Raw genomic sequence first — 24,569 nt, 5'->3', positions numbered from 1 at the left:
CTTTTAGGTCGTGAAAATGGCCGTTACAGAGAAAAGAAACACGAACATTCAGAGTGGCCCCTGTATGTAACCCCAGATAAACTTTGCATCTAATAACAGGACAGGCCGCCAGCGGAGAAACAAGTTGACCCCCTCTGACCCCTTCCTTCCAAGGCGGGCCGCAGGTCGGTTCCGGGGGCCGCAGGTCGGTTCCGGGGGCGCGGGGAGGGGGCGGGGGGGGGGGGAAGGCGGCCATGGAGGAATAGTGATCGGTCTCGGGAAAACAGCCCAATACATGAGGCGAGACGGGTGTGTAGCTGGTGTGAAGGAAGACATTTCCACGTGAAAGTGTGTCCTGCCAGCGAGTAGCCAGCGCTTGGTCCGCTGCTGGTGCCGAATGCCTCCTGGACAGTCCTGGTGCTGCCCGGGAAGGGGCCTTGGCCACAGTGCCGGGCCCCCCACCCCCTTTGGGAGCCGGGTACCTGCGGTCTCAGCATCCTCTTTCCGGTAAGGGATGCGGAAAACTGCACTTTATCGGAGTCGACACGGCTCATCAAGTGACGGAGCGCTTTGCTTCGCACCTGCATTACTCCCCTCGAAGGCACTTTTCGGAAGTAGCTTTCGCCCTCTGTTGAGTGGCCAAGTGAGGGAAGCCTTGATCGGCCTCGGGCTCGAGCATGGTTCAGGTGACTCAGGTGACGTCCTTTTCAAGCCACCACTTTAAGTTTCTTCCTTAGGGAGCAGGAGCCTGGTGTGGGCAGAGTTCAGATGAGTTGGATGGCGCTCTGGAAGGGCCGCAGGCAGCCCCAAAGCCTGGCGATGGTAGGCAGATGCGGGGTGAGAGGTGTGGGATGGGAGCCTGCCCCGCCCCAGGTCCTGGCTGCATGGAGTCCGTGGGGCTGGGTGACTGGGTGACGGGACCTGGATGTGGTCCCTGGAGGAGAGTGAGTGACCGGAGGTCACGTGGATCTCGAACTTCTCGGTAAGCGATGAGCAAGCATTTCTTGGAGCCTCTGCGTGTCCCGCTGGAGGCGTTGTGCCGCCTGTGGCGGGTGTTGAGCTGGGGCCGTGGGAGCGAGGAGAGCGTTCCCAATCGCGGTGCATCCTGGCCGGGAGGGTTTGCCAGTGGCACCTGGAGTTCAGGGAGGAGGAGAGACTCCTGCAGGGAGCCGGAGCGGGAGGGGGCACCCACAGTGGATCCACGGCGTTGTGGGGCTGTTTCCATGCTCTCAGCGAGTCTGTCCTCAGAAACGCTAGGAAGCATGAAGGGCTCCTCTGCTCCTTTTCCCCCCGGTGACCTAGCAGAAGGCACGGCCCTTCATTCTCTGTTCTCGGTTTCCACACACGCTCATGGTTTGATTTCGTTAAAGTGATTTGTTTCTCCCATTGCAGGCACCAAAGGCCAAGAAGGGATTGAGAGGTGAGTGTCAAAAAGGAACGTCACCCGTCAGCCAAAAACAGTTCCCCGCCGTGGGGCCAAAAGGAACCTACATGTGTCCGAGTCTGAATGTTCCTGGCGGTTTCCCCGTGATTCCATTGGCAGCTTTGGTTTCCGGGGGCTCCTGATGCGGCCTCAGTGGCCCGTCGCATAACTCAGAAATTAAACGAGGGATGGGACTTGGGAACTGGGGTCTGTACCCGGAGGTGCGCGGTTGGGGTTAAGGGTGGTGAAGGCACTTGAGCTGGATGGGTTCCCCACGTGCCCACGGAGAAGTGGCCAAGGCGGTGTGCCCCCAGACAGTCCTGCTGGAGGGGTCTCGGGGGGAAGGGTTCTAGCAGGCTGTCGGTGTGAAAGAAGCTTGTACGCGCCTAGAAACCTCGGGCGCTTTTCCCAAAGACACGCTGGGCTTTGTTCAGAGCCTGGAAGACTGGCTTGTTGCCAGAGAATGAGAAGACGCCTCGTGGCCAGTGAGAGAGAGCTGGGCCACGTCCAGCGTCTGAGGGCCCTGAGGTCCTGGGGTGAGGGCTCCAGACGTGCGGCTGTGAGGACCATTCCTCCTCAAGTCGCGATGCCGCCCGCTCTGTTCCAGGCTCCATTGATGACGTCCTTGAGGACCTCCTGGGGGATGAGAGTAAGTGCCCTTTCCCAGAATCCCCTGATGTAGGCTTCTTCTTTAATTGAGATACGTTTCACATAAAATTTACTCTTTTAAAGTGTACGTGTCAGTGGCTTTTAGTATATTCACAAAGTTGTCCAGCCATCACCACGGTCTAATTCCAGAACATTTTCATCACCTAGAAAGAAACTCCATGCCCATTAGCAGCCACACCTCATTCTCTCCTCCCCGCAACCCTAGGCAACCACTGACCTTTCTTTACGGATTTACCTCTTCTGGACATTTTTTTAAAAATATTTTATTGATTTTTCACAGAGAGGAGGGGAGAGGGATAGAGAGTTAGAAACGTCGATGAGAGAGAAACATCAATCAGCTGCCTCCTGCACCGCACCCCCCCCCCCCCCCGGGATGTGCCTGCAACCCAGGTATATGCCCTTGACTGGAATCGAACCCTGGACCCTTCAGTCCACAGGCCGACGCTCTGTCCACTGAGCCAAACCGGTTAGGGCTCTTCTGGACATTTTATATGAAGTGGAATCATGCAGTAAGTGGCTTTTGCCTCTGGCTTCTCCCACTTACCGTGATGTTTTCGAGGTCTCTTTCTTCGTTCCTCTCCACGGCTGGGCAATGTTCTGTTGTGTGACTCTGCCACCTTGTGTTTATTCGGCCATTAGGGGGTGGATATTTGGGTGGTTTCCACACGTTCCTAGGCTGTTAGGAATAATGCTGTATGAACGTTCATATACAAGTTTTTGTGTGGATATATGTTTTCAGTGCTTTGGGGGTATAAACCGAGGAGAGGATCACTGGACTATATGCTAACTCTGCGTTTACCTTTTTGAGGTACCGCCAATCTATTTTGACAGCAACTGCGCCATTTCACATTTCAGCAGCAGCGTGGGAGGGTTCCGTTTCTCCACACCCTTGTCCATCCTGGATCTTGTCTGTCTGCTTGACTCTAGCCATCCTCGTGGGTGTAAACTTGCATCTCATTGTGGTTTTGATGTGCATTTTGCTAATGGCTAACGGTTTTGAGCATCTTTTCGCGTATTTATTGGCCATTTGCTTATCCTCTTTGGAGAAGGTCATTTTTACTTGGCACACTGTAAGCGGTCCTTATCTGGACGCTTGTTACCCGCATGTCCGTGGGTGATGTTCCGAGGAGCAGGGCCTCAGAGTCACGCAGAGCTCCCGGGACAGCAGGGCAGCAAGGCTGAGGTCCCCGCCTGGCCCCGCAGCAGGCACAGCCCCTGGTGTTGCAGCCGACAGCTTTGGGCCACGGAAGTGCATTGTTCTGCCTGCATTTCCATGGGGTGGGGAGGGCGTGGTCTTCATTTGTCACCAGTTGGCATTTAGGCTGGATGTCCTGTGGGGCCCATTTCCTTCCTCCAAAGGGGCCCTTCTCTCCATCGGGGGTCTGGGCGACAGCTTGCTGGGGGGCCTGCACCCCACTTCATCTTCACTCCAGACATCTTTTCTGTTTTCTTTTTTTCCAGTGACACTACCTGAGAAGCCTGTGAAAATGGCACCACGTGCCAGAGATAAGACAGGCGTCGCCCAGGCGCTCCTTTCCACAAGGGCGAGGACAGAGTAAGCAGGGGACTGGGTGGGTGTCCTCGACCCGCCCGCCCAGAGGCTCTGCCTCTCCCTCCCCTGCTTGCCGCTGACTGGGTGCCCGCCTTTCAGTGCTGCTCAGGGGAGCCGCCTCGGGGAGTGGGAAGAGGGTGGGGCTGGAGGCCAGAGGTCCCGGCCGGGGTCTCACCTGCACCTGCTCCATCACTGTGTGTCCCGGGCAATTCCTGAACCTCTGAGCCTCCGTTTCTTTCTCGGGCTCAGAGGATTGGTGATTGTCAGTGGTTCGCTCTGAGGTTCTGACAGTTGAGCGGCGGCAGGGAGCTTTGTGAGCGCCCTCCCCTTCACTGTAGCTGAAGCAGGTCTGCTTTTCTCTCTTACCTGTTGTGTTTTAAGATTTTGGTTTTGAAGAGGCTCTACTTTTTTTAAAAGTTAAAAGTCACGGCATTGGGGAGCCTGCGAAGCTCTTCCAGCAGCTCTGTCCTTCGCGGAAGCGTCTCCGGGTTCCCGGACTCTCCAGGCCGCTCCTCCTTTCGCAGCCACGCTCCTGAGACACCCGAGGGTGGGGAGGGGGTAGCCATGGCGACGCGGAGGCAGGGGGTGCTCATTCCGCCCTTTGCAGGTCCCTCCTGGAACACGACGCCTTCGGCACCGTGGCCGACCTGGCGGGAGCTGAGGCCGAGGTGAGCCTGGCCCCGAGGCAGCGAGGTGGGCGTCATGGCCCAGGGCTGCTCACAGGACGGCTTCGAAGGCCCTGCCAAGCCAGTTCCTACAGCCAGACACCACCAAGGGCTGCCCAATGCCCAGAGCAACATCCCCATCCTCCCCCGCGGAGCCGGCCTGGACGGCAGAGCGGGCAGCTGGGTGTCCACAGGGGCCCCACGGGGCGTCACTGGCGGGAAGGGCAGCGCTGAGGCCCTGGAAGCGGCTTTCCCGTCGGGAGGAAGCGGAGTGGCAGCCTCTCTGGGCCTCCGCACCGGGCAGGGTCCACTTCAGGCAGCACCCGGCCCTCGGGAGGGCAGGCTCCCGGCGAGGCCCCTGGGCGAGCTCTGCTCCGGCCCCGACAGCAGCTGCCAGGCCCTGACTAACCCCGTCCCTCCCCTCCGGTGGCCTCAGGACTCCGACGTCTCAGATGCAGACCCGCTGGCTTTGCTCCAGGCCATGAAGGTAGGCAGCGGCTTGCGTTCCGGGCTCTGGTAGCCGGGTGGGCTGGGCTGCCGATATTTCCTGCCACGCGGTCATGCTCCCTCTCACGGTGGCGTTGGAGCCTTCCCAGGGCAAGAATGGGGCTCATCATGAGCTGCTGCCCTCTGCCCTCTGGGGATGAGTCCCATTTCCTGGTTCAGAGGTTCTCCCACGCAGACACATCAGGCCCAGGCCTCTGAGACATGGCCAGCCTCCCCCCCACCCCCCCCAGGCTCACCTGGCTGCCCTCCACGCCCCCCACCCCACCCCCACCTGGGGGGAAGACGGAGACCGAGACGATCTCCTCTGGAGCTTGTCCTCAGCCTGTCTCCACATCCCTCCCACCCCTGCCGGGTCCCCTGCAGTCCGGCTTCCAGCGTCCTCTGGTCAGTCAGGACCCAAGCTGACCGGGACCCTGGAATTGAAGACATCGGTTCTGAAGACTTGACCCTCAGTGTTGGGGGCATGGAGGATTAGCCACAGCTGAGCACTGTGGGGTCCCCCCCCTTTCTAGGATCTGGACGAGATGGATGCTGACCTCTTGGGTCTGAAGACGTCTCCTCGAGCCCCTCACAAAGGCGCCGCCAAGGGTTCTGGGAAAGAAGAGCTGCCTAGCAGCCCCCAGCCCGCCGCTCCGCTAGCTGCCCATGAGAGAGGTGAGGGGGACACAGCCTCAGACCCGAGGCTTTGGCGACTGGAAGATGCTGGGCAGGGAGCTCTCCTGCCCCGGGGGCTCTCTGCCTGGGACGGAGGCCAGGAGCTGACTGTATGTGAGTGTTCATGGTGGGAGGGGGACGAGGCGAGCTTCCTCCGAGGGCTGTCCCCGTCCCTCTGCGCCCAGTGGCGGCTCCTGGAGCAGCCACCTGAGGCCATTGGAGAGCTTTGTGGTAGCCTCGCCGCTCCCAGACCCGTGTCCTGGAGTGCCTGTGCCTGTGCCTGGTGCCTGTGCCTGTGCCTGTGCCTGTGCCTGGTGCCTGTGCCTGTGCCTGGTGCCTGGTGCCTGTGCCTGTGCCTGTGCCTGGTGCCTGTGCCTGGGCAGAGAGCTTCAGACCATGTGTCCTGCCGGAAGCCTGAGTGAGAACAGGGAGGTGCAGACACCGCCCATGGCTGAGTCCACGGCCAGCCCCTGAGCTCCACCTGGGAGAAGTGCGCGCCGCCGGGCCAGGCCCCGGCCATGACCTTGCCTTCTCTCTGCAGGGGATGTCATTCCCACCAAGAAGTCCTCCCCCTCTCCCAGCAGCTTTGGACATCAATACAAGAAGTTTTCTTTCGAAGGTACCACAGGCCTTCCAGCCCTCCTGGGACACTCGGTGTGGGGAGGGAGTAGCCATGGCGATGCAAACTTGCCCGCACCCCAGTAGCTGTGTGTCAGACGAGGAGCAGAGGGCTGGGGCCGCTGATTTAATTTCTCATGAGTCCAGGGCGGGACTAATGTGGATTCACCAGGTTCTTGGGGAGCTTATTTGCAAGAAATTTGGAGCCAGACATCACGCTGGAGGTTGTATAAAGTGTGGACGTTCTTTCCCTTCGTGGGTGCACAGGAGTTTGACCTCTCTCCCGATGCCGGGGATGGTTCCAGAAGGCTGTGTCCGCCGCGGGGTCTGGGGTCCTGGCCGGCCTGACCGTCACGCTGGACCACAGGCCCAGGGCCACTGTCCGTTCCCTCCTGCGAGGAGCCCGGGCGGTGCCCAGAGGCCGAGGGGCAGCGAGGAGGAGGAAGCACAGCGCAGCCCCCGGCGCAGTGCAGTGCAGGGCTGTCTCCCTGACGCGCCTCGGTCTGACCTGTGCTTTCCTCCCCGAGACTCGGAAGACCCGTTGGCAGGACTTCTCTCCGACGAGGAGGAAGGAACCACCAAGAAGCTGCCTGGGACAGAGGGCAAAGCGGTTTCTGAAAAGAGCCCGGTCCCGACCAGAGACCAAGGTAGGAGGGGCTCCTTGTCCCGGGAAGAAGCAGGCGGCGGTCGCTCTTCAAACTTTCCGGTGCCAAGCAGAGACCTGCCGGGCGGGGCCACAGGACTGAGACCCGGGTCAAGAGATCTTTCATCTCTGAGAAGGAGGGGGGGCAGCGGGGGTGAGCCTGGGAGTGGGGCAGGTTGGGGGGTCAGGTCTTGTGGCCCACCAGGCGCTCGATGCCGGCTGCTCCAGCCAGAGGTCAGGGTGGCAGGGAAACGCTTGCCTCCACCCAGCCGAGCGCCAGCGCTGAGGGCTGGATGCTGCACTGTGCCCTGCGTCCTGTCGCTCAGGCCCCTCCATTCCCCTCACTCCTGGGGACACCCCCGTCCGGAAGAAAGAAGAGCTGCTCTTTGACGATGAGGATGACCTCATGGCCGCCCTGGGGTTTGGGGACAGCCCCAGAGCAGAGAGGAGGCAGCCAGGAGACCGGTAAGGCCCTTCAGAGGGCAGGGGCCCTGGCCGAAGCTGGAGGGTGGGCACAGCCCCTCTGTTCACACTCCCAGCCCTGTGTCCGCCTGCAGGGAAGGGCCCCGCCCTGCTCGCTCCACGCTGGATGAGCTGCTGGGTCGAGGCGCGGCCACCACACACCTGGCTCGTCTGGGCACCGGGGAGCCCCTGGAGCTCAAGCTGGACGGGAAGTGCCAGAGGCCAGAGGGTGAGGAAGCCGGCGGGACAGGGAGGTGGGGGGCCCGAGAGCAGGTTTGCCACAGCCCAGAACAAGCACTAAGCTCTGCATCGGGCCCACACGCTGCGCGTTTACCCAGGAGACGAGTGTCATGAAGTAAATCACCACGTTCCATGCTGCTGCTTTTATTGTTATGGCATTTGACTCACAAGGACAGCGTCACAGCTCACTGCGTCCTCCACCTGCTCAGCGTGAGACCACGCAGAGCTGCTCAGGCGCCTCCCAGGGGTTGGCGCGTTCCCCTTACACACGCAGCTCGGGGCCTCACCTCCAGGCTGTGGGGCAGGGCTCCCCGTGGTCTCCCCGTGCTGGGTGGGTGACACCCAGCCCCTCACCCGCCTCTTGCAGAGCAGCCTCGCCTGACACGCCACGCTGCCAGGACAGAGAGTCACTCCCCTGCCCTAGATCACAGGCTCCTTCATTCACAGACATAGAAGACACCTGGGCCAACGGGGACTTCACCTTTGGGGCCTATCAGCCCACCGTGGGCTCCTCCGAGGGCCGGCAATCCCGCCGGCAGCCAGGCAGGTAGGCAGGCCTCACCCTCCCACGACAGTCCTGCTGGGAGGCCAGGCTGCTCTGCACAGGGGCTCAGGGCTCTGCGGGGGTGAGGGAAGGGGGAGGCCGCCCAGTCCCACCTACATATACAGGCCCAGTTCCACTCCCAGCCTCCGCAGAAGAAAGAGAACGGACTGAAGGAGGGTTTTTTCTCCCAGTATAGGTTTTAAACTTTATATTAAAATAATTTCAAGCTGACAGGAAGGTTGTCAGAACAGTCAGTACAAAGAACTCCCTCCTGCCCTTCGCTCAGACTTCGCGGTTGCTGACATTATGCCATGTTGGGCGTATCGCCCTTCTTTCTCTCTAAATAACCCTCTGCACACAACGCGCTTCCAATCCCGGCTGCCCGGCCAGTGACACACAGGCAGTGGCCGGGTAAAGGCGCCGGGAACAAAATGACTGTTGCTGGAAACCACTTGACCAGCTCTTCCCTCTGGACGGGTGTGCCTTGGCTGGCATTTGGGCCCGGTCACTGCACGTGGGATTGTCCCGCTTCCTGCGATGGGTTTTAAGGTGTCTGTGCTGCCGCGCTGCCCCCTGAACGGTGTGGGCACCGTGTTCACAGGGCCTCAGGCTGTGCCGAGCCCCTGGGCACCCCAGGCCCCTTGGTGTGGGCCTGGCAGTCACAGAGGGGAAGACCGATGGGGGCTCTTGGGACAGGCTGCTTGCCCTGCCCTAGACCCCCTCCTCTCTGTCTGGAAGTAGGTTCTTTGCAGAAGATGGCATAGACCGCACGGGGGAACCAGGCTCCAAGCAGCCCGCCCCAGCGACAACCAGCCCCACCGCCCCCAGGAAGGGAGGGGCTGACTGGTTGGGCCTCAAGGATGAAGATGAGGACCTGCTCCCTCCCTCTCCCACCAGAGAGCCTCGCAGGAGAGGCTCCGCACTCCCCACACCCTCCGTGCCCCATCCCGAGACACGGCCTTCTGCCCCAGGCCCGCGCTCTGCCCCAGCTGGGCTGCCCCTCTCCTCCTCCGGGGCACAGCCACCACCCGAGGGTGCAGATCCCCCTGCCAAAGCCAGCCGGCCCTGCCAGCCGGGAGTGTCTGCGGAGAAAGAGGAGGACTGGCTGAGCCATGCCTTGTCTCTGAGGAAGGCCCGAGACCTGGCCAGAGAAGAGCGCGCTGCGGCCTCTAAGGGCCAGATCTCGGTGGGCGCAGCGGGCCGACCCCCTTCCAGCAGGTACAGGCTCGGGCTGCTGTCCCCAGTGGAGGGAGGACCGGGCCGGGTGTGGAAGCACCACCTCTTCCCTGTGCTTGCTTCCCTCCGGGCTGCACAGGGGTTCGGACTTAGGAGAATTCCTCGGCCAACCTGTTGCGAGCCCGCGAAGGCTCGAGCCAGCAGCTGCTGGAGGGACCGCAGGACCAGCAGCACTAAAGCCGCCTGGCCAGCCTGCCGCCTCGGGGTACGTCTGCAGCCGGGGCTGGGGGTGAGGAGAGGCTGGGGGCCCGGCCAGGCCCATCTCTGCTCACTGAGGCCTCACTGTGAAACTGCCACCCACGGCCTCTCCAGCTGAGGGCGTGACCTGTTCTCCTTTCCTGCCCCCCCCCCGCCCCACCCCCATGTCCTCAGGGCCCCCGTGACTTGGAACCCAGCCGCCGTGGCCCTCTATGCAGGCGACTCAAAGAAGGACACAGTCCCTGGAGACCTCTCCGGCACTGGTTTGTTTTCTGCTTTGGGGGTAAAGTCTGGGTGAGAAAGAGGCACTTTGAGCTTCTTTCGGGGCCCCCAGAAGACGGATGCTGGGACGCACGCGCGCACATCCTGGAGAAACGGAGACAGACCTTGGGCCTCCTTCCAGCTCAGCTCTCTGCTGTTTGTTTCCAGAGCCTGCAGTGCGTCTCCCAAGCTCCCAGGATCCCACAGGGCTTGCTGGGCCGGTCCAGGTAGGGAAGGCAGACAAACAGGCACAGGTCTCAGCCCCATGATGCAGCTCCCCGCTCAGAGGCGCGGCAGTGGTTCGACCTGGTGGCCTGCAGGATGGCAGAGAGCGCACCGGCTCTCCCCCCAGCATGCCCTGCACTGAGCCTTGTCAGGCAGAGCTGGTGCCAACTGCCAGCACCGATGGGGAGTTAGAGGTGGTACCCGGGCGGCGTGGCCAGGATGCTGCATCCGAAAGCAGGGCTGCAGGTGCCTTGCTCCATCTAGAAAGCCGCCTCTATCCTGGCCACCCTCCCTCCGTGCCTCCACCTGCTACCCAGGTGTGGCGTCACCTCTGACCCTGGGCCTGAGGACCATGTCCCTGGTAACCCAGGGCCTTTTGGAAATGGGGGTTGGTGGCAGGAAACAGGCTGACAGCAAAGGCATGTCATAAGCTTTCATCGTCATTAAGACAGCGGGGACGTAGCATTCGTCTAGGAGTCGGACCACCGTGGGAGGCTGTTGTCCTGAGGAAGGAGGGACCACGTGACTCTCCGGGCCCCTTCCTCGGCTGCTTGGTGTCATGTCCTTGACCCCATCTGCAGCCCCTGGTCAGGTGCAGGGCCTGGGCGGCTCAGTGAGCAGAGGGCCCGAGGTAGCTGAGCTCTGCTGAGTCCCCGCCCTGCCGAACCTGGAGCATGTCTCACCTCCTCAGTCCCTGCTGCCGGGCACAGGATACCAGCAGCAGCTCCTGGCCGCGCAGGTGCAGCTTCAGAGTGGCACCGCCCAGCTCCAGGCTGAGCTTCTGCAGAGCCAGGCGCAGCTGGCAGAGCGGGAGGCCCAGGTGAGGGTCTGGGCCCAGGTGAGGGTGGAGGCAGGGCTGCGATGGAAGGCATCACTGTGCGGGCTGGAAGGCTTCCCCAGGGACCTAAGGGACCTGCCTCCCACCCCCCCACGCTGTCTCTCTTGCTGTCTCAGGTACGGAAGCTGGAGCTGGAGCGGGCCCAGCACAAGCTGCTGCTGGAGACTTTGCAGCAGCGACACCAGGCCGACCTGGAGCTCATCGAGAATGCTCACAGGTACCCCTGCCCAGGGCCTTCGGGGCTCCCCAAGGCTCCTGGCCTGCCCCAGCCATGTGCTCGGGGAGGCCCTTCCGGTGGCCGCCCTCACCTTCTGAGCCCCACAGCTGGGTGTTCTGTTGGCAGAAACCGCATCAAGGTGCTAGAAACTTCCTACCAGCAACGGGAAGAGCGGCTGCGGAGAGAGAATGAGGAGCTGTCCGCCCAGTACCTGTCGCACTGCCAGGCGGCCGAGCAGGCTCGGGCCGAGCTCACCACCCAGCACCAGCGGCGCTTGGCGGCCGCCGAGCAGGAGAAGGACCAGGAGGTGGAGCGGCTGCGGCAGCTGCAGCGGTGAGGGCCAGGGCCAGGCCCAGGGTCGGGCGGGCAGGGGAGCAGCTTCTAGGGTGGCCAGGGCAGCCTGATTGCCATGACGCCCCCAAGCCGTGCCTCTGAACCGAGGTGAGCACCCAGGCCAGCACACTGACCCATCCCGCCCATGAGAGGGGCATCGCCCTAGGGAGTGGGGTGGGTGCCCATAGGGCTGGCTGGGCTGGGCCTGGCAGCAGCAAGCAGGCGGCTAACTCGGCCCAGGTCAGCCCCCTCGCCTGCTGACCTCTCTCTCAGGTCTAGTTACTCGACGGACCCTGGTATGGTTTGCACTGGGCGCCCGGCATGGCGATCTGGTTGCCTTTCTGGGTTGGAGCGGAACTAAGAAAAGGTGCACAGGGAGCTGGCTGATGAGGCAGGCGGCCCCGTAACACTGTCAGGGTCCAGACGCACCTGTCTTCCTCCGCGTGAATGACAGGAGGAACAGCCCCTTAGAGCAGCGGTTCTCAACCTGTGGGTCGCGACCCCTTTGGCAGTTGAACGACCCTTTCACAGGAGTCGCCTAAGACCATCCTGCATCTCAGATATTTACATGACGATTCATAACAGTAGCAACATTACAGTTATGAAGTAGCAACGAAAATAATGTTATGGTTGGGTCACACCATGAGGAACTGCATTTAAAGGGCCAGAAGGTTGAGAACCACTGCCTTAGAAAGTGGATGTGGCATTAAGGCACCAGACCGTTAAGGCTGACAGCCAGGGAAACTGAGGCAGTGCCGGAGGAGAAAGGGAGGCCTGGGAGCACTGCGCCGGCGGCGCGCTCCTGCCTGGAGACGCTGCCACAGCCCGCCCCCCACGCCCTGCAGGGCCTCCGTCCTGGAGATGCGCAAGGACCACGAGGAGCAGCTGCAGCGGCTGAAGCTGCTGAAGGACCGAGAGATCGACGCCGTCACCAGCGCCACCGCCCATACGCGGTAGGTGTGCGGTCCCGCGGTCCAGGCCCTGCCCACCAGGGGGCGGTGCTGGGGCCCCCAGGCAGGGTGACCGGATCCTCCCCAGGTCCCTGAATGGCGTCATCGAGCAGATGGAGCAGTTCTCCAGCAGCCTGAACGAGCTGTCCTCCCGTGTGGAGGCCTCGCACCTCACCACCGCCCAGGAGCGGGAGCTGGGCCTCCGGCAGCAGGACAAGCAGTTCCAAGGTACCGCCTGGCCTGCCTCCGCCCCGCCCGTCTCAGTGGGAAGGCGGGCGGACACTGAGTGTCCTGTGGGCTGCCCAGCGCTGCAGGAGAGGCTGGGCCTGCAGCAGCGGGACATGGAGGAGGAGCGGAGCCGGCTCCAGCAGGTCATCGGGAAGATGGAGGCCCGCCTGAGCGAGCAGAGCCGGCTGCTGGAGCAGGTGAGCCGTCCTCCACCCCGCGGGGCGCATCTCCCAGAGCACCGGGGATCCTCAGTGGTACCCTGAGCTTACCTCCTGGGCCTCGGGACTTCCCTCTGCAATGTCTCCTGCCCCTTCCTGCCCCGGCCCCCCCATCCCCACCTCCGCGAGCGCCCTCACCACGGCCGTGAGCCCCTCTGCCCAGCCCTGCATGTCCCACTTTCTTCCCAGGCACTTGAACCTGTCGTGACGGCTGGTGCCTGTGACATTGGGAAAGATGTTGAACTCCCTGCATAGCTTACATATAAGAGGAAGCTGTAGTCTTTAGAAAATGCCCTTCCTTTCTTTTGTACTAGGTTATAACATGATCATTTCACGGAAAAAAATTAAACTACAGGAAACAATAAAGATAAAAAATGAAAATTACCCACTAGCCAGAGAGAGCCCTGGTGCTGTCACGGTGCCTGTGGCGAGCAGGGTGCAGCTAGAGAGGGTCTGTGTCCTGGACCTGTGTGTTCAGGCCTCACAGGGTAACTTTACAAAGCCCCTGCCTCGGGCCAGGCCAGCCCGCTTCGTGCTGTGTGTGCCCTGCGCTCCCTGGCACCGCAGTGTCGTACCCACCCGCTGCTTTGCCTGCTTGGCTGACGGGAGACAGGCAGGCGAGTGCTGTCATTGGCAATTCAGCGGCCGGGAATGCGGCTGCCCCCGGAGCTCCCAGCAGAGGGCCCTGAGCCTCAGCCCGGTGCCCTGAGCCCAGCGGTCTGCCGAGTCCTCCTCGCGTCCCTCGCTCGCGCCTTTCTGGAAAGGAGGTGTTGGTGACGCAGTGTGGGGGGCGCAGAGGCCTGACGGGGCAGGTGGAGGCCGAGGGCTCACTCCCAGCCCTGCCCCAGGAACGCTGGCGGGCGAGTGCCGAGCAGTCCAAGGCCGAGTCCACGCAGCGCGCCCTGGAGGAGCAGAGGAAGGTCCTGGCCCAGCAGACGGCCATGGAGCGGGAGGAGCTGGAGCGGGCCAAGGTGAGTCCAGCCACACCGTCTCCAGCGGCCATCCCTGCCGTGATGCCCGAGGACACTCACCCGACCTGTGCACCCTCGTCCCAGAGTGCCTTGCTGGAGGAGCAGAAGTCCGTCATGCACAAGTGTGGGGAGGAGCGGCGGCGCCTGGCGGCCGAGTGGACCGAGTTCTTCACACAGCAGAAGCTGAGTAAAGAGCGGGCCGAGCGAGAGGTGGAGTGGGCGCTGCAGGTGGACGCCCAGCGGGAGGGCACCCTCATCAGCCTGGCCAAGGTAGAGCCCCGAGCTGCCAGCCCTGCCCTTTCCTTCCGGTCCTCACTGTCTGCTCCTCCATCAGGCTGGGTCAGCTCAGCAAAGGGCACAGCAACAGTCATCATATAATAGTCACAGCTTCATTCTGCTGGCCTGGTGCTTTACACACATTGCTCATTCTATCCTCGTCAATCCCCAGGACTTAGATAGAAAAAGGGGGGTTCAGAGAAGCTGAGCCCAGGGTGAGGCAGCACGGAGCCATGGCCCCCCTCCCTGACTGGTTCTGGGACCCCCTTATCCCGCCCCCTTCTCCCAGAATCAGGATCAGATGGAGCCACTGCAATGAGGCGGGCGGGCCAGGGGCTCCTCAAACCCTAAGCAGAGCCTAGTTCAGCTCCCGAGAGGACACAGCAGTGAAGGCTTTGCCATGTCCAGGAGCAGGCAGAGCTGAAGATCCGGGCCAGTGAGCTCCGGGCCAAGGAGGACCAGCTGGCAGCCGAGCGGGAGGCTCTGGAGCGGGACCGGGAAGAACTGCGGCGGGAGAAGGAGCGGGTCAGCGCCGCCGCCCTGCGCATCAGGCTCCGCTCCGAGGAGATGGACAAGATGAGCCAGGTCCCGGCAGCTCAGCTGGGCGCGCGGCGGGGCTGGGCAGTGCCTGTCCTCAGGCAGCCTGGCTGACCCAGGTGGTCTCCCCGCAGGTGGCCTCGGAGAAGTTCCAGGAGGGGGAGCGGGCATTGCGGGAGGCCCGGCAGGTGCAGTCAGAGCACCAGGCCCGGCTACAGCTGGTGCAGCAGCAGCTGGAGCGGCTGCAGCAACAGGAGCAGCACATGCACCAGGCAAGGCTCCCCCCACCCCACCCCCACCCAGCTCCTGCTCCCCCATCTGGCTCCACCGACCCCCCCCACCTCCAGACCCTCACGGCCGTGTCCTTCTCTCTGGGGACGGGGGACAGGAGCGTCTGAGTCTGGCCCAGCAGAGGCTACAGCTGGACCATGTCCGGCAGGACCTGCCCTCTGGTCCCGTGGCGCCGCTCGCCCAGGTCCAGGGCCTGGCAGCCTCCGGCCCGAGTGGTAAGTGGCCCCGGAAGGATGGACGTTGACCATCGGGTGGGCAGTGCCAGGAGCATCTGCCCACACCTCCCTCCACTCAAGTGAGGGGCTAGCTGGTTTTAAAGTCCTCTCGTTAAAACATCTTGACACAAGGAATGCATGTCCATTATAGAAAAATACATTTGGCCCCAGCTGGTTTGGCTCAGTGGATAGAGCGTCGGCCAGCGGACTGAAGGGTCCCAGGTTCGATTCCAGCAAAGGGCACAGGCCCGGATTGCGGGCTCGATCCCCAGTGTGGGGCGTGCAGGAGGCAGCCAGTCAGTGATTCTCTCTTATCATTGACGTTTCTGTCTCTCTCTCCCTCTCCCTTCCTCTCTGAAATCAATAAAAATATATTTTAAAAAATACATTTGAAAATAGAGGGAAGAAAACTTATAAAATGTCACTCTCAACCGCACACTCTAGAGACAACCACATTTAATGTTTTGGTGCGTAGTGTTCTAGACTGCGTCAGTTTTAAAAACAAAATTGACATCCTATCATATACTGTTTCGTACCTTGATTTTTTAATTTGGAAATATACATATAGAACATGTTTTCGGATCAGAAATTAAACATTTAACCATAATTTTTAATCAGTATAAGCTTCCATTATGAGGCTGTTCCATACTTTTAATGATTTTCTACTAGGTGATTTTTTTGTCGCTAAGAAAAACAGCACATCAGTGAAAATCTGTACATATGTCTCTGCACTTTTGCCTGATTATTTCCCTTGAATAAGTTCCTAGAATTAGACTTTCCAGGTAAAATCCCCCGAGCGTTCTCAAAGCCTTTTGAGAGTTGGTGGAGAAGGTGGGTCCTCGGTGCACCCACCGTGTGGTAAGAAGGCCCCCGGGAGACAGGCTGTGGCCCCCTGCCCTCCCATCCACACGTGGTCCCTGACCTCCTCCTCATCCTTTTCAGCCATCATGGCTCCTGCTCCCGCCAATCCTCAGGGCATCCAGCCATCAGCCACCCCGGGCCCCTCGCTTCGCCACACCAAGCTGGTGCTGCTGCAACACACGGCTGAGGAGGTAAGCATCCCATAGCAAAGGCGGACGCCACCCAGGCCCGCCACTCCCCCTGGACCGGGGTCCTCGTGGTCACCTCGGTGACAGGCAGCTCAGGGCAGTCAGAGAGGAGCACGTCCTGGCCCTGAGGAGGGCTGGGCCCACCCCAGGAGGGGACTGTCTCAGACCTGTCCTATCCGCCAGGTTCTGTTCTAGCCCTTGCATATTCTTGCCAGGGAACCTCACAGCAACCCTGTGACAGCAGTGGCAGCACTTCCTGTTTCAGGCTCTGTGCTGAAGCGTTGCCCTCCCCCAGCCCTGCAAGGAAGGCGATGCTCTTCTCCCCAGTTCGCAGACAGGCTTAGAGAGTGACCTTCTGTGCTAGCGAGTGGCCTTGCCAGAACCTGGTCTTTCAGGCCTGTGCGCCTGCTCCTTCCAGGCCCCGCTTCCAGCTCACAGCTTCCCAGAGCCAGGGAGTAAGTGGGGAGGGGCCTGGAGTGAGGGCTGGCCCATAGCACCCGGGGACCCACCTACTCAGTCCCTCGAGCCTGTGTTCCTGTTCACGGAAGCGGGACAGGAGGGGGCCAGAGGGGAGTGCTCACCCAGCTCTGCCTTTCAGGACCAAGACTTCTTGGAGAATGAGCAGTTCTTCCTGGAGACCCTGAAGAAAGCCTCCTACAATATGACATCCCACTCAGCCTAAAGGGCCCTGCTGCCTCCTCAGCAGAAGACTCGGACCCTGGCACTCTGTCCTAGCGCCCCCTGGCTGCCAGCTCCAGGGAGGGGGTGCCCAGGGAAGGCTCTGAGATGCCCAGGGCCTGATAACAACTCTTCAAGTAGACAGGGTCCAAGGGCCTTCCCACCGCGCCAGCCGCAGCTGAGGCAGGCAGGTGCCCCCAGGCCTCGGGTTTGACAATGTCTCTGCCCCCAGACACTGTCAGCTTCAGCTTTGGTTCTCTGGGCCCGTCCCCTTGTCGGAAGGCAGGTGGTTGAGGGATCTTTTCACCGGGGCCTCTTCTGAGGCAGGGGGTATTCTCCAGGGATGCCCCGAGCAGCCTCCTGCCCTCCCACCTGAGGCCAGCAGAGACAGCACAGGGCCCGCTCCCTGATGGGGACGTGGAGGCGGACCACCTGTTTTGAAGGGCCTCTGTCCTCTTGGCTAGGGGTGGGGGTACAGGGCCAGGAGAGGGTGGGAATCGCAATTACTTGTGAATTACTTGGAAGGAACATGTCCTGGTGAGCAGGAAGGCAGAGCGGCGAGCTGAGTGGGCCCTGAGCAGGCAGTTTGTGTGTCTGTTGCAGAACAGCTTTCGGGGGGAACTTGTTTACCCACAATCTACAGCCTTCATCTTGGACCCATTAAAGTGCTATCTGTTTTTTAATCCAACTACCTTTCATTTCTTGCCATATTGGATTCAGAGATAACCCTTCTCTTTCTGGTTCTACAGTTTCACTCTGTATGTACGTATCCACAAGCAAAACAGGGTGTTGATTTGTGTGTTTACAGATCTCTCCAGCCCTGGTCAGTGTGGCTCGGTTGGAGCCCAGTCGTTCCATACACTGGAAGGTGGTGGGTTCAGTTCTGGGCCAGGGCACGTGTGGGTTTGATACCTGGTGCATGCAGGAGGCAGTCAACTAGTGTTTTGATGTTTCTCTCTCCCTCTCTCTAAAATCAATTTAAAAATACCTAAAATTTTAAAAATATCTGTATGGTATTATCCTATACCAGAGGCCCAGTGCATGAAATTCATGCAAGTGGCTCGGCCCTCACAGCCCCGGCTTTGTCCAGGTGGTCATTTGGCTGTCCAGTCTAATTAGCATATTACACTTTTATTATTATCTGCACTAATAAAAGTATAATATGCTAATTAGACCAGACATCTTCCAGATGGCCTTCCGGACAAAGTCATGGTCACGGGGGCTGAGGCAGAGGTGGTTAGGGGTGATCAGGCCAGCATGGGAGCAATTAGGGGGTGATCAGGCCGGCAGGGGAGAGTTAGGGGGCTATCAGGCTGGCAGGCAGGGGAGCAGTTAGGGGGTGATCAGGCTGTCAGGCAGAGGCAGTTAGGGCCGATTAGGCCAGCAGGGGAGCAATTAGGGGCATCAGGCTGGCAGGCAGAGGTGGTTAGGGGTGATCAGGCAGACAGGCAGGCAAGCAGTTAGGAGCCAGCAGTCCCAGATTGCAAGAGGGATATCCTGGATTGGAGAGGGTGCAGGCTGGACTGAGGAACCCCCCCTCCCCCCCCACACACACCCTGTGCACAAATTTAGTGCACTGGGCCTCTAGTAGATAATGAAAGGCTAATATGCAACTAGACCGAATGGTGGAATGACCAGTCACTGTGATGCACACTGACCACCAGGGGGTAGATGCTCAATGCAGGAGCTGCCCCCTGGTGGTCAGTGCAGTGCCACTCAGCCAGAAGCCAGGCTCACAGCTGGTGAGCGCAGTGGCAGTGATGGGAGCCTCTCCCACCTCCACGGCAGCACTAAGGGTGTCCAACTGCTGGCTAAGGCCTGCTCCCTGTGAGGGAGGAAGGGAGGAGCTTAAGCCGGCAGTCAGACATCCCCCAAGGGCTCCAGACTGCAAGAGGATGCAGGCCGGGCTGAGAGACCCCTCCCCCAAGTGCACAAATTTTGTGCACTGGGCCTCTAGTAGTATATTTATAGTACCAATAAGCTTTGTTTTTCCACAACTTTTTTTTACATTTAACCTTGTTTCATGTAGCTGCAATTCATGAATTTTAACTGCTGAATACTATTTCATTGTTTGAATATACCACTATTTACTCATTCTTTTGCTAATGGGCATTTAGGGTGTTTACAGTTTTATTGGGATTTTATTGTAAACAATAGGGCCATGACAGTGCTGGGCATGCCACCTTGGCATATATGTAAGCACTTCTCTAAGGTAAATCCTAGAAGTAGAATTTCTAGGTCATAGAATATGTGCTTAACTTTACGAGTTAAAACTGTACTAATTACTGGCAAATTGCTCTGTAAAGCAGTTGGACCAATTTACCCTCTAACAGTGGCCTTCAATGCCTATTTAGAACTGGCCTGGCCTGGGACCTCCCGCCTACAAGCTAAACACCATGGCCAGAGGGTCTGAGGCTCAGGGAGCTCCGCGCATCGGCGCATCTGCCAGGCCGGGCCTACCGCCCCGGGTCTGTGCTGCCCCCCGGTGGCCGGCCGCGGGCAGAGCCCCGACCGCTCCCAGCTCCGCCTTGTGGTCCTCTGAGCACTTCCGGGACCGGGAACCCAGGGCCCTCCACAGCCTCTGGCGCCTCTGGCGGGAAGGACAGGACCTCGGGCTCTCCCCACAAGGAGGAATCTGGCCTGGGCGGGGGCGGGGCTAAGGGGGTCTGAGGGCAGGGCCCGGACTGGGAGGGGCGTGGCTAAGGGGGGTCTGAGGGCAGGGCCTGGACTGGAAGGGGGCGTGGCTAAGGGGGTCTGAGGGCGGGGCCTGGACTGGGAGGGGGCGTGGCTCAGGGGTCCGAGGGCAGGGCCTGATGGGCGGGGTGGGGCAGGGCCTGGGTGGCGGCGTGGCTCCTGGGTGGCGGGGGCGGGGCGTGGTCGGTCGGGGGCGGGGCTCCGCTGCGCGTTCCGGCGCCGTCCGGCCACCTCATTTGGGCTCTAGGCGGGGGCGGGGCCGACCTGAGGGAAGATGGCGGCGCCCTTGTGGCAGGCGGTGCTGGGCGCGAGCCGGAGGTGGCGGTGCTTCAGCACCTCGGGTGAGGCGTCTGAGGGTGTGGGGCTCTTGCAGGTCCCCATTAAGCCCGAGCCCTGGGGCTCGAGCCAGCGCCCGCCCGCCCTCCGAGGGCCCGGGCCGTCGCCGGCCTGAGCCGTCCCGCTCTCTGCCCGCAGCCGCGCTGAGCCGCCGGACCCCGCCTCTGGGGCCGATGCCCAACGAGGACATCGATGTGAGCAACCTGGAGCGGCTGGAGAAGTACCGCAGCTTCGACCGCTACCGGCGCCGGGCGGAGCAGGAGGCGCGGGCCCCGCACTGGTGGCGGACCTACCGGGAGCATTTCGTGGTGGAGTCAGGTGCGGGGCGCCCGGAGCAGGGGCTGTGGGTGCGGGGCGCCGGGAGCAGAAGGCTGTGGGTGCGGGTGCCCGGAGCTGGGGGCTGTGGGTGGGGGTGCCCGGAGCTGGGGCTGTGGGTGGGGGTTCCCGGAGCTGGGGCTGTGGGTGCGGGGCGCCCGGAGCTGGGGCTGTGGGTGCGGGGCGCCCGGAGCAGGGGCTGTGGGTGCGGCCCGAGCACTGGGTGCGGGCGGGGCGGGGGCAGCCTGCATCCCGTGTTGGCGGTATTGTCCAACCAGGATTTTCACCCGCTGGCCCCCCATTAGAGCTCCACCGTAGGTGTTTCTGCTCCAAAATCCGTTCTTGACCGCCGCCCCCACCATTGGAGTCAGAGCGCCGCTCTGTGTCCCCAAAATGCTCCGTGTGTAGCCCTGCCTCCCTCCCAGATTGTGAGCCCCCAAGGTCAGGGGTCCCTGCACCCCCGCACAGTGTACAGGACTTCGCTGAGTGACATTGAAAGCCGGACTCGGTGCTGGGAGGGCTGCCCTTGAGCAGCCAGCTGGGCAGTTACTGTCCGACCGAGCGGGAAAAGGTGTTGGGCTAACCGTTCTCTAGGGCCTTGCTACTCAAGAGCGTGTTCTGGGGCCAGCAGCTCGGACATTACCTAGGAGCTCCTTAGAAGCACGCTGCCATGGCCTGGCCAGTGTGGCTCAGTTGGCTGGAGCCCCTCAGGTACCCCAAAAGGTCACAGGTTCGACTCCTAGTCAGGCACATACCCAGGTTTGGGGTTCGATCCCCAGTAGGATGCAACCGATGGATGTTCCTCTCTCTCTCCCCCTCCTCTTCTCTCTAAAATCAATAAAAATCATGTCCTTGGGTGAGAATTTGAAGAAAAAAAAAATGTGTTTCAGTTTCCACTCTGACCTGCAGAATCAGAATCTGAATTTTAAGAAATTTCCCGGGTGACTTGTATGGCTCATTCATTATAGTGTGAGAAGTGCTTCTTTCATTCTAGCTTCAGCCATTCTACTGAGGACACAGGTGTGTCCGAGCCCCCTGTGACAGGCGTAAAGGGGATCCCAGCTATCACTGGGAGGCCATGTGCCTGTTTCCATGACCTAGACTGACAGTGTAAGGGGTTAGGGATTAGAAAATGCAGTCTCAAGCTGATGCAATTTGCTTAGCAGCTGGACCCTGCTCAGGTCTGAGAAGCAGACTACAGGGTAGGCTTTCGTTTTGTGAATAAAGGGGAAGCTCTAGCAGCAGATCTTGGGCAAGTGCGAGGCCTAGGTAGGCAGGCGGCTTGGCCAAGGATCCATCCCTCTTCCTCCATCTCTCCTCCCCAGACCCCAAAGGCAAGATTGACATTGGGCTGCCGCCACCCAAGGTCTGTCGGACCCAACAGCTGCTGGAGCGGAAACAGGTTCTCCGGGAGCTGAAGGCCAACGTGGAGGAGGAGCGGGCCGCCCGCCACCGCACAGGTAAGCCCTCCCAAGGGAGGGGCCCCGGTGTGCCCCTGCCCCCACCCGGGGCCCAGCTGGCACTATTCCTTCCCAGTGTGCATTCCGCTGGAGGCTGTGCGGGCTGAATGGGAGAGGACCTGCGGGCCCTACCACAAGCAGCGCCTGGCGGAGTACTATGGCCTCTACCGAGACCTGTTCCACGGTGCCACCTTCGTGCCCCGAGTCCCCCTGCACGTGGCCTACACCGTGGGTGAGGATGACGTGATGCCTGTGTACCACGGCAATGAGGTCACGCCGACAGAGGTAACTGCTGGCGGGTGCCCCTTCCTGCCCTGTGCGCACAGACACATCCCGCTGCAGGGCCGTGAGTCTCCCTTCCCCAAGAACCTCTGTGTACAACAGCTTGTCTGTCCCTGGTGGGGGTGACAGCTCCCTTGTTCTCTCCCCATCAGGCTGCCCAGGCCCCAGAGGTGACTTACGAGGCAGACGAGGGCTCCCTGTGGACACTGCTGCTCACCAACTTGGGTAGGTGTCTAGGGTACAGGAGCCAGGGCCCTGGGGGCTGGGGGCGGGGCCAGGTGGAGAGCCGCAGCCCCGGCTCCTTTCATGGGCCCTCAGTCGGTGGGTCTGTTTATGTGCAGATGGACACCTGCTAGAGCCGGATGCCGAGTATGTCCACTGGCTGGTGTGAGTACCTGGGGTGGGGCCGTGGCTCAGGCATGCGGGGAGGCCCTGGCATCCTGGGAAGAGCTGCACCTGAATTTCAGTCTTGGCTCCATCGTGGATTAACAATGGGACTTGGGGTTAACCTCCCTCCCCTCGAGGCGGCCCCTCCCCTCTGCTTCCTGGGAGTGTGAGGGCCTTAGGATCCCGTGGCTGGAAACGGGTAAGAAGAAAAGCAGGCAGCGGGCCTGGGCTGCTCCCACAGGCCTTCGGGTCACCCTGCACACATCTCCTCACCCGTAAATCTAGGATGATGCCTCACATTCCTGACCCACCCCGGGGGCTCTGTGACAGTCAAATGAGGGAGGGACCATGAGAGGCCTCTGGCAGCTGCACGTGCTCAGGGTGGCCAGCCTTTTGCTTTCTCGGCGGCTTTTGGCTCTGAACACCAGGGGACAGAAGTCAGGCAGGCGACCGCAGCTTTGGTGTTTCTGGATAACCAAGGCCAGTGACTGGGAGGCTGGTTTCTGTCATTTTTATTCAACTGCAGTTACCTACCGACGTAGCAGGACACTCTGGGGCTGCCTCTTGAGGCGGGTACAGTGGCCGTTCCGGTGCCAGGCTGGGCAGACACTCTGTAAAGCCTAGAGTTTCAGGAAACAGAAAGAAGCAACTCAGAGGTGTCGTGGTCTCCAGCCAGAGTGGCTGTGGCAGCCCTGCCCGCCCACCCCACCCTGCCAGGCTCCCCAGCGCATAGCAAACAGGCTGCTCGCCTTTGCTCTCATCCTGGCTGCCTCAGCCCCAAGGGTTCACAGGGCTCCAGCTCCTACCTGATTGCACAGAAGAGGTCCTTGTAGGGTCTGTGTCCCCCGGGAGTTGTTTCAGCCTCTAGGAAGTACTGGGTGGGGATGCTCCTGTGGCCACTTCTGTCCAGGGGCAATTCACAGATTCCTTTCCTCCGGCCAGAACCAACATCCCAGGCAACAGGGTGGCGGAAGGACAGGAGACGTGCCCCTACCTGCCCCCCTTCCCTGCCCGGGGCTCTGGCTTCCACCGCTTCGCCTTCCTGCTCTTCAAGCAGGAGAAGCCCGTCGACTTCTCTGAGGATACCCGGCCCTCCCCCTGGTAATCTACACCCCCACGCCTGTCCCCGCACCCCCACACCTGTCCCCGCACCCCCACGCCCGTCCCCGCACCCGCACCCCAGCCTCAGGCCCGCTTCCCAGCAGTGGTCAGCCTTGCTCAGTCTCCTCACCTCTCTCTTCCCTCAGGACTTGAGACGGGCAGACAGTGGTTGTGCTAGGCGGGCCCTAAGGGGCCCCTCAGGATCGCCTATGGGGCAGAGGGGGTGTGGGGCCCTGGTGTCCCCTCCCCACTCACATTCTCCCCATCTTACAGCTACCAGCTTGCCCAGCGGACCTTCCACACTTTTGATTTCTACAAGAAACACCAGGAAGCCATGACTCCAGCTGGCCTGGCCTTCTTCCAGTGCCGCTGGGATGACTCGGTCACCCACACCTTCCACCAGCTTTTGGGTAGGGACAGTGGGCTGCAGGGGGGGTGGCTGGCGCACACTCAGGCCTTTCCAGACCTGGCAGGCAGTTCTCCCTGGTCTCGGGGAGTCGCCCAGTCCTCCGCTAGGCTGGCTAGCTAGTCCCAACCTAGAGACAAGATGGGGGTTCGGGCCGGCAGCAGTCCACATCCGCACTCCTCACTCTTCTTGCAGATATGCGGGAGCCCGTGTTCGAGTTTGTGCGGCCACCCCCTTACCACCCCAAGCAGAAGCGCTTCCCCCACAAGCAGCCCCTTCGCTACCTGGACCGGTACAGAGACAGTCATGAACCCACCTATGGCATCTACTGAGTAGCTAGACTGCCACCCCCCTCAGAGGGTGGGCTGGGCCTGGGGCCACTGTCAGGCTCCGCAGGCAGGAACCATAAACACACCTCCAGGGACCAAGCTGTAGGGCCCTGGGCCCTGTCTGAGGCAGCCCCTCTGGGGTGAATGAATAAAGATGATTTCTGCTATAGCTGGTCTGGGTCTGTGTTCCAGGAGCAGCCAGATCCCCTCCCCACCCCCATGGAGTTGTATTGCTTTGTGGGTGGGAAGAGGGCTGCCTCCCATCCCAGGAGGTAACTCCTGTGACCCAGTGGCTGAAGGCAGGTCCAGAAGAAAAAGCAGGTTGAGGTCTTGGCTCCTCCCACAGGCCTCTGGGAAGAGGTCTGCCCACTGAGCATTGGCCCTGGCCTGTCAGGTCTCAGAGAGCTCAGGCACACGCCCTGCCCCCTGCCTGGACGGTTAGGGCATGTCAGTCTCTAAAGGAAAAGACCACCTGTAGCCAAGCAAGAGGAGCTCTGTGCACCTTCTCCAGAAAGAGCGACTTCACACATTTACAGCACAAGACACGCGGCCGCATTGCACTGAGGGCAGCTCACCTTCCCA

At 61.0% G+C, this 24,569-nt stretch overlaps 2 protein-coding genes across 2 annotated transcripts; both read left to right on the top strand.

Moving 5' to 3' along the window:
* The first annotated feature begins 223 nt into the window (after positions 1-223).
* On the top strand, positions 224-17,365 carry FBF1 (Fas binding factor 1). The gene is made up of 30 exons (XM_059671280.1): positions 224-486; positions 717-801; positions 1,372-1,399; positions 2,010-2,051; positions 3,533-3,626; positions 4,231-4,291; positions 4,725-4,775; positions 5,308-5,449; positions 5,991-6,068; positions 6,595-6,714; positions 7,037-7,175; positions 7,268-7,401; positions 7,860-7,959; positions 8,698-9,174; positions 9,272-9,397; positions 9,565-9,653; positions 9,820-9,878; positions 10,568-10,696; positions 10,831-10,931; positions 11,058-11,264; positions 12,110-12,217; positions 12,303-12,442; positions 12,521-12,639; positions 13,509-13,631; positions 13,716-13,901; positions 14,316-14,492; positions 14,579-14,716; positions 14,833-14,950; positions 15,893-16,002; positions 16,598-17,365. The coding sequence occupies exons 1-30, from the start codon at positions 377-379 to the stop codon at positions 16,679-16,681; spliced, it is 3,675 nt and encodes a 1,224-aa protein (XP_059527263.1). The 5' UTR covers positions 224-376; the 3' UTR covers positions 16,682-17,365.
* A 2,209-nt stretch (positions 17,366-19,574) lies between these two features.
* Positions 19,575-24,154, top strand: MRPL38 (mitochondrial ribosomal protein L38). The gene is made up of 9 exons (XM_059671282.1): positions 19,575-19,712; positions 19,846-20,025; positions 21,348-21,482; positions 21,559-21,767; positions 21,917-21,989; positions 22,106-22,151; positions 23,094-23,252; positions 23,526-23,662; positions 23,854-24,154. Exons 1-9 carry the CDS (start codon positions 19,646-19,648, stop codon positions 23,988-23,990), a joined length of 1,143 nt encoding a protein of 380 aa, XP_059527265.1. The 5' UTR covers positions 19,575-19,645; the 3' UTR covers positions 23,991-24,154.
* Positions 24,155-24,569: the final 415 nt, after the last annotated feature.

Source organism: Myotis daubentonii, chromosome 16 (assembly GCF_963259705.1).
Source record: "Myotis daubentonii chromosome 16, mMyoDau2.1, whole genome shotgun sequence".
In the NCBI taxonomy this organism is placed as follows: domain Eukaryota; kingdom Metazoa; phylum Chordata; class Mammalia; order Chiroptera; family Vespertilionidae; genus Myotis; species Myotis daubentonii.
This window is presented reverse-complemented; position numbering and strand designations above follow the sequence as displayed.